Genomic DNA, 8,250 nt, shown 5'->3' with positions numbered 1-8,250 from the left:
AAACAAGTATCCTAGGACCGGTTTCGGGCTTTCAGCCCTCGTCAGCCAGGATAGCTTGACTCCAGTGGAATGGTATTAAAACATTCAGGGCAGAGGTTGAAGTGGGCAGGATCTTTTGGGCACAAACTGCGTACACTTTCTTAGTTTACAAAGTACAGTTCCCCTACTTTTTGCTGAAAGACAACTGTCTAGGACGGTTACTTTCGACACAAGAGAAGCTGCACGTGAAGTGGAAGAAAGGGGGTCTTTGTGCTATGAAGTGGAAGGGGGGAGAGACGGCTAAACAAGCAGCAAGCCTTCTTGCCAGGGTGCCTGCTGCCTGGGAGAAATGTTAATCTGCAAATGTAAGGCTGCTTGGAAGTCGGTATTTACTTTAGTTGATGAAGTCACTTGGATCTTCTTGATGGAAAAGGTTTACTCTTTTTTTAGAGGTATTGTAAGGGTGTGCGTGCTTTTAATGGACAGTTATAAAAAATGTTTGCGCTAGGTACAGTCTGCGGGTTGCGAAAATTTTTATTTTGGAATCACTTTTTTTTCTTAAACCTTTTTGGGCATTTTGCAGCTGCCTATCTTATACTGTGTGTAATACAAGTTTAAAATAATAACTTACATATTCACAGTGCTTTCTGTCGTAGACTGGGACCTCATAGCACTAAAAATACACAAGTCACTACTATCCACTGTACAAACCAGAATTCAGTGCAATGGCTTTGGTTACACAAAAAGACATCTGCAGTGATTGCATTAACCAATAGAGGCTTCAGAAGGTGAAATACTGGCTATCTCCCATGATTAGTTTAACTTACATATATTTTTCATTTACGGTGTGCGTTATTGTACATGAAGCTATCTCAAGGTGAAAGACCAACAAATGTTACAGAATATTTTGTTTGGTATACAGCCTTTACAACTAAACTTTTACAACGAACTACCATTACAACGCAACTTTTACAACGCAAACCATTACAACGCATAGCGCTGGGGGGCGCTCTAGGATAGGGAATAGGTTTAGTGTACTATCCAACACCTTCCCTACTATCCACGGGGACTGGAGTTGGAATAGTAAATTAAACTATTCACTATCCAGCGCCCAAAAGCATTATGCGTTGTAATGGTATGCATTGTAAAACTTGCGATGTAAAGGTAGGCGTTGTAAAAGTATGCGTTGTAACGTCATACATCCATTTTGTTTTTTTAGCCACACCTTTGACCCTGTCCCCTCACTCACTAATCCCACCCCATTGCAGCCAGAATCACATTCCTCATCCTCTTTTTGATGCACTTTGACCACTGATTCAAGGCTGCATGTTGCTCCTCGTTCTACAACTGGGTCTTGATCTGAGAGCACACCAAATATGGGGAGTACTCAGGGAGATCTGGCGTGTCTTTCACAGTTGCAATGAGGTCGTTTTAACCAGAGGCAGCTCCTCTGGCAGAAAAGTGTTGCCCCACTAAATAAATGCTCCCAGAGATGGAAAAATAAAAAGGTAATAAATTCATTTATTACCATTTTATTTTTCAAAACCCAACCCTGAGCTGAGCATCAGCACAGAGGGCGAGGCTTTGTGGTGCTGCCAGTCGAGAAGCAGCAGAAAGCAGTGGTAGGCACAGCACTTTAAGTTTAAAGTGCGCATGTCTTTTGGCCAGCTGTCATGCGATGGCCAGCCAGACATGCGCATTTTAAAGACAGCTGGGTTAGAGACAACATAGGGCTCCAGCGCCCTCTGGAGCGGCGAGAGAGGCTGTTCCCACCAATCCTGGCGCTGACCTGATGCAGCATGAGAGCAGCACTGGGATTGGTTACTGCAGTTTCCTGAAGCCTGCCTGCCTGCAGAGTAGAACCGAGTAAGGAGGAGGATGTCGCACCAGGAAGATAAGTGGAATGATTTTTTTAAATGTATTTTTTTATTTCATCCCCTCCTTGCCCACCACCCTACTTACATGCCTGCCGCCACTGTTTTTTTTTACATTTGTAAAAGCTGAATGCATGGATCTCCACGATTTAGAAACGCAAGAGATTTGCTCGAAGTGTGATCTAGAGTCTAAGCTGCAGGCTTTAGAACTTGGGGATCTGGGTTCGAATCCCAGCCTACCACTCGATTGAAAACGGTGTGATTTTAGACACATCTTCCATTGATGTTTTTGCCTAAATATGCCTGAAATGTAATTGTAGATTTCAAAGATGAAAATCGCTACTTTAAATTTTGTTTCCAGATGTATCTGTTCTAATCAGTGATGAAGAACTACACAAATATTCCTGTGGAGAAGTGAGCCTGGCCCATTTTCTTCAGTTTCAATCTGTAGGACACTAGTATGCAGAATACTGGTTCAATTCCTAGTAATACTTTTTCATTGTTTTATCTTCGAATGGCCAAAATTGGAGTACCTTTTAGTGACATGCATTTTATAATTTACTGATTAATGTAAAAATAGGTATTGTCTAATGGTCATCATTCTTTGCAACATTAAAAATATGTAACCGGCACTATCGCTGCTAAATGGAAAGTGTGAGGGCACATAACTCTTGTTCTTTTCCAGAAACCGCTGCAGAGATATTTTGTGATTATTTTAATAACTGATCAAAATTCAGTACAAAATTACATTAACTTACATTTACATATTTACAAATGTACACAGTAAATTTACATTATAAATATATATTAATATTTTTGCTATGAACATATAGTACAAACCTATACAGTGACTTTCATGACGTTCTGCTGCAACTAAGCGCTAGTGAGTTGCAGAATTAGCAACCTAAAAAATTATTATAAAAATATGTGTCCAAAATGCACATGCCACATGTTTACATCAGGACGCCATGTTGTTTTCTTGGGACTTTGTTCAGCAAGGGTTCCAGTATCAATATGGTAATACTTTCTTGCAGAAGACCTAATTCATGTTTAGGCGCTAAATTGGTGGAATTCGGGCAATTCAAACCAGACAGCAACCCCTCTGAGAGCGAACCCATTCTGTGCAGTAAAAATCATTATTCTCAGCATACAAACATTTGTGATTTCTTGAGAGTCAGTTTTGCAAAAATTCTGGGCAAAAAATCTGAAATTTTGAGTCCTATACAATTAAAGACTTTGTGGACAACAGTTCAGATATTTTGCAAAGAAAGTGCCTTCAATTGATTTTTCCTGGAACCACCGGAAATTAATGTCAAAGTGCGGAAATCTCCCCGTCTGCCCAGTCGCAATACCCAATGAGTGTGGCAATGCCACATGGTGTTTGTCAAGTTATAGTTCTCAGTACACCCTGGAATTCAGTAAACATTTCATACTATATTAAAAGTTGAGTGTGGTGCAGTTTGAGCCACATGGGATCAGATGGGCATTTGTCCATATCACTGTGGGACAGTTCCGTACCACCCTTCAGGTGGCTAAATGTTCCACGAGCTATCCACTGTCTTAATGTGCCAGTGTGTGCTTTCTTAACTTGGCAGTCTTTGGCATAAGCTACACTTTTTGACCGCTAGTGGCACCCACAGCTTCCCGCCACCATGTCATCATACTGCTTGAGCACCACATTCTCATCATCGTCGAAGTAGAGCAGGTTAATGGAGAAAAGTTTGTCCGGGACGCAACACGGACTGTGCACCCCTCGCGTCAGCTTCAGCGCGTTGATGATTGACTGCACGGTGGCATGGTTGGTTGGCCGCATATTCTGGCCCAGTGGGAAGAGGCAGGAGCCCTTGCAGTGGTAGGCGTTGTAGCCCCTTGGGGAGATGATCCACCCTGACCAGCCGATCTCATCAAAGTCCACGTACAGTGGGTGCCGCTGGCATGGCAGTCGACCATCTTCCTCATCCAGTGAGCGAGCATTGCGACTGCGGTTGTTGGCGGGAGCACTGGGCTCGTTGGGGAGGGCTGCAGATTCCGCGTCGGCATCTAAAGAATGAGGGAGCGAATGGTGAGTTGTGTCACTTATCCAGTAAAAAAAAAACAATCAAGTGACAGCAAAGCAGACACTGAAGAAGTCAACAAGTATCAATATCAAGGCCAGAGCCCTGATCCAATGCCCAGTTTTCCTTCAATGCCCCTAAGTAGCAACACTAAAGGCTTTGTAGTATACAGAGAATTTATCTACCAGAGCCCATGACTACAGGAGAAAATTTTGTTTAATATGCACTCCAACCTGAAAATGGTCTTTGGTCACAAACAAGTGACCGGCAATTATTTTAAACCAATTTCCTCACCATTACATTGATAGGTGAACCTGCACTTTGTGCAATCTCCCAGGTGGAATTCAAGAATAATTATTACAACTACAGTCTCTTGAATCCAATAGTGAGTGTATGTATTTTTCCATCACCTGGCGATAAGCAAAGTCAATAACACACCAGATTCCAATTGGGATGTTGTAGATGACGATTTCGTGTCCAAAGATGTCTGCAGTTCTACTTCCCATTCTTATGTACTGATTTTAGAACTAGGCTCGTGTATCTCAATTTACAGAAACCTGAGAATCTCAACTAGGGTCAGATGGATGACAATGTACGTTGACAACTGGCATCTGCACGAGTGTGGGAGATTTACTAAATATCCTGTGTCTCTTACGGGCCAATAGGGCAGAGGGAAACTCAGTCACATGCCAGTCTCTGCCTGGTGTGTGATCATGTTGTTTTTCTGCCCTACCCTGTTTTCGTCGCATAGGTACCGTATTGATTAGATTGCATTCAGGATTCCTATATGTCAGTGTATCCCGCTTGGATGTACACTCAAAAACTGTCTTGAGTAAGTATCAAGAGAAAGCCCTCAGTTACCCCTTTTGTGGTACCTTGCCCCAAATAAGCTCCCCAGTTCCTTGCCTGCCTTCAGAATGTGGCTGTGTGTGGTGATAGAAAGCTCAAATGGCCCCCCCAGGCTCTGCCGCCACTCACCTTGCGCGTTGTGCATGGGGACGGTGCCTCGCCGTCCATCGTCGGTGAAGAGGACCAGCATGGGCTGCTTGCTTTGGTGGTGGTCCCTGCCAGAGGCGAAGCGGACGGCGCTGGAGTCCACCTGAACCCCTCCGAGGGTCTTCACGGTCACCAGGAGGCCCTGGTTATTCTTGTCGTCATCGGTCCACGAGCGCACCTGCAACCCACAAAATACGTCATCAACTGAGTTAATCAATTTACAACTAATCTACAGCGTAAAGCACCATGTTGAGGAGGTACACACAGAGCGTGTCCTGCATTGTAGCTACTGCACACAACAGCCTCTCGAGCTAAAAGGATTGACGTCATATAAGTTCTACACAAAACAAAAGATTGACTAAACGAGCCCCGGAGCACGCACGCCCTGGGAGCCTGAGGTGGCTGGAGGAGCACGCTTCGGAGGTGTGCCGTACAATACACGCTGCATCAGGCAGACGGAAACCACTGCTCGGTAGCAGGCTCGCACTTTACGCGAGTAGAGGGAACATAAGTGTCGAGTATGTATTTTTATTTTCACTACTTGTGAGAGGTATAAAAATTGCATTTTACTGGAATGTAGATTGACAATTTTTTTTCCTTCTGGAATTATCATTTTTGGCGATTGTTGAAAATCATTATTTATGTACGCTATTTTTTTGGTAATAAGATGTCCACTTCAAATGGGTCATCGGAATAATTAGGACAACGTAAAGCTCAACCCCTCACTAGATGTCACCAATTAAGGACATTCTGAAATGCTTGCTTTGTGATGTGTGCTGGAGCAATATGGAGCAAAGTGAACTGTGTGTTTTCACTGTATAGCCATTTTAAATAGACATATGAAAAACAAATGGCGAATAATGCGTTTAAATAAAGAGTGCCAAGTTTTTATGTACCACTGTGCGCGATAAACGGTAACCATGACATCCAGGATAACTCAAAATGCGGAAGCGCGGCCGCCTCAAAACCCTTGCGCATGCGCAGAACTCATCAGGGACTTACCGCTTGAGTGATGGAGAAGACCTCCCAGCCTGAGGCCTGCATGGGGATGAGCCTAGAGGACAGCAGCTTCTTCCCCTGAGGGGAGTCCAGCTTCTTCTTATCCAACACCTGGTAAACGTTCACCTGAAAATACAAAACACGAGGTCAATATTACAGGCCCAATGGCTGCATGTATACATATCCAGGCTTTCTGGGGATTGAAACTGGCAGCTATTCTCGAGCCACCAACATGCATCGAAGCACGTTTAACTTGTTATTGTTATCTGTTGTTGAGGCCAATTTTTTTACTGTTTCTATCCCTTCCTTGTGTGACTTTACAACTTGTACATTTGCAATGTTTTATGTTTGTATCTTTTATGTAACTCATGTAATCCTAAATCCTTATGTATGGCAACTGGTTCTTATGTAAAGCGCTCTGACACCCTCGGGTAATGTTCACGCTATAGAAAATCGCATTAAATAAATAAATAAAAAAATACAAAAATCGAGGCAATGTGTTTACCTGGCAGAAATGGTGCTTCCGGAAGGGCGTCAGCTCGGGCTGCCTGTGCCTCAGCTTGAAGAGGTGAAGTTCCGCCGTCAGGACTTTCTCGTTTTTCGCCACCGTCGACAAGTTGAACAGGAAGTGCATCTGGTCGCTGTGAACTAACGGAAGGGAAACTTATTAATTGAATGTTTTAAGCTGATAGCTTCGCCCGTCGGACAGATCAGGGGCGTGTATACATGTTTACATCGAAAAGGACATTTTTTCTGGATTCCTAGCTCAAACCAGTACCGAGCACGCAGAGTAAATGTGATACCTGTATTTGGAAATACCCTTCCCCTGTTCCAGTCTCGAGACTTGTTTTATTTGCATTCACTTCAGATAATCATACGAGAGTGACATAGACAGGCACACGCGAACTGGCATTATATCAAAGTAATTTTAGTAATAGCATGGCGCAAGCAAGAAGGTGTATTTTCTAAACTAGGCACAGCGCCATGCCCGTGCCGCCACCCTGCAGTTTATCTCCCCTTTGGCACAGTTTCTATCCGAGGTGGGCTGACCCATGAGACGCTTCGGCGGGTCGATATCTCAGAGAAGTCAGAGGGGCTGGGAAACAGTCAGCCGCGTGCCAGGCATTCGGGCGTCTGTGCCTCAGCTTTATTGCACAACCACTGAATAGGACACTTCTGTACGGCATAAAGGGGCTATTCACAAGCCCCTTGCGTCGCCGGTACCTCACTTTTTCTCATATTAAAAGTGACGCACAGGCGCGCAAGGGCCTTGTAAATAAACCCCAAAGTTCAGAGTTTCTGGACCAGCGCTAGTCACGTGTCAGGCATGTGGCTGACTCCTGACGTGAGTTCCCCCTAGCTTCCCGACTCTTCGAGGCACTACACCCCCGCCATTTTTGGTTAAGCTTTCAATACATTGGATCTACAACCATTGCTTCTCGTGCAACTATTATACTTAGGTCACCATGACAGCAGAACTTAAGCGGTATCATTTCTAATGCAAGAATCTTGCTTAGACCTTCACTACAGTCATATCGCTATACAATAGTTATTTAAATTTCAAATATTCAGACTAAAAAAAATCTTTTTGGCATAGTTTTTATGACAAATATGGAAGTTGAAATTTAGACGAAAAGGATCAGTGAAATTAATTATACCGTCAAGCCATCATTGAAAATAGGAAACAGTGGCTGCATGTAAAAACCCTAATTTCATTACAGTGATCAGAAAGGAGTCAGACAATTAAAATATCTGCATTGAATGAAAGTGGACCTTACTTTTATCGAAGAAGCTGCGCACGGTGTTGCCCTCCAGCAGATGGGGGTCTTTGGTGACGCCGTCCGCGTCCGCCACGGTGTTGAAGAGGTCCACCATGTACTGTGGGGGCTGTTTAGGGTGCTGTGGGGGGTGGGGCGGGTCCTCAATGCCAAAGACCTCCAGCAGCCTCTTGAGGGCCTCAGACCTCATCTCATCAGAGCCCTCCTCTGGGAACGCCTCATTCTCCGTGCTGGAGGTCGGTCTGGGGGCGCCTGGGGCCACCAGGGCCAGAAGCAGCAGCATCAGCATCCCAAACATGGTCCCTTGGTCCTCGGGCAGCGTCCACAGAAGATGTCTCCACACACAGGCTTCCTTCAGCAAGTGGCTCCTGGGCCCCGAGGCCCCCCCTTTATAGGGCAGACTCGGGGTGCAGCTGGGCGGTAAGCTCGGATGCGAGATGGCATTAAGGGCAGTATGCAAAGCGGCAATCAGCTAAGGCAAAGAGAACTAATTGGGGTGCTAACAAGGCGTGAAAATGGCCGACAAGACCCCATCAGTGCTTATCCCCCAGTACACAACCTCCGAGGAAG

General features: G+C 44.7%; 1 protein-coding gene across 1 annotated transcript; it reads right to left on the bottom strand.

Annotated features, from left to right (window-relative positions):
• Positions 1 to 3,477: 3,477 nt before the first annotated feature.
• LOC144798173 (bone morphogenetic protein 2-like) lies at positions 3,478 to 7,978 on the bottom strand. The gene is made up of 5 exons (XM_078668920.1): positions 7,681 to 7,978; positions 6,408 to 6,550; positions 5,906 to 6,028; positions 4,886 to 5,081; positions 3,478 to 3,893 (listed from the first exon to the last, which is right to left on the bottom strand). Exons 1-5 carry the CDS (start codon positions 7,976 to 7,978, stop codon positions 3,478 to 3,480), a joined length of 1,176 nt encoding a protein of 391 aa, XP_078525046.1.
• Between the last annotated feature and the right edge of the window lie 272 nt (positions 7,979 to 8,250).

The sequence above is a fragment of the Lissotriton helveticus genome, chromosome 12 (genome assembly GCF_964261635.1).
Source record: "Lissotriton helveticus chromosome 12, aLisHel1.1, whole genome shotgun sequence".
Classification (NCBI taxonomy): Eukaryota; Metazoa; Chordata; class Amphibia; order Caudata; family Salamandridae; genus Lissotriton; species Lissotriton helveticus.
This window is presented reverse-complemented; position numbering and strand designations above follow the sequence as displayed.

What these genes read in the sequence shown, in the direction of transcription:
- LOC144798173 (XM_078668920.1), bottom strand. Translation starts at nt 7,978, where the DNA reads ATGTTTGGGATGCTGATGCTGCTGCTTCTGGCCCTGGTGGCCCCAGGC. An exon ending in GCGCAGCTTCTTCGATAAAA is followed by an intron (nt 6,551 to 7,680) that starts GTAAGGTCCACT and finishes CCCTTCCGTTAG; the next exon opens with TTCACAGCGACCAGATGCAC. An exon ending in GGAAGCACCATTTCTGCCAG is followed by an intron (nt 6,029 to 6,407) that starts GTAAACACATTG and finishes TTGTATTTTCAG; the next exon opens with GTGAACGTTTACCAGGTGTT.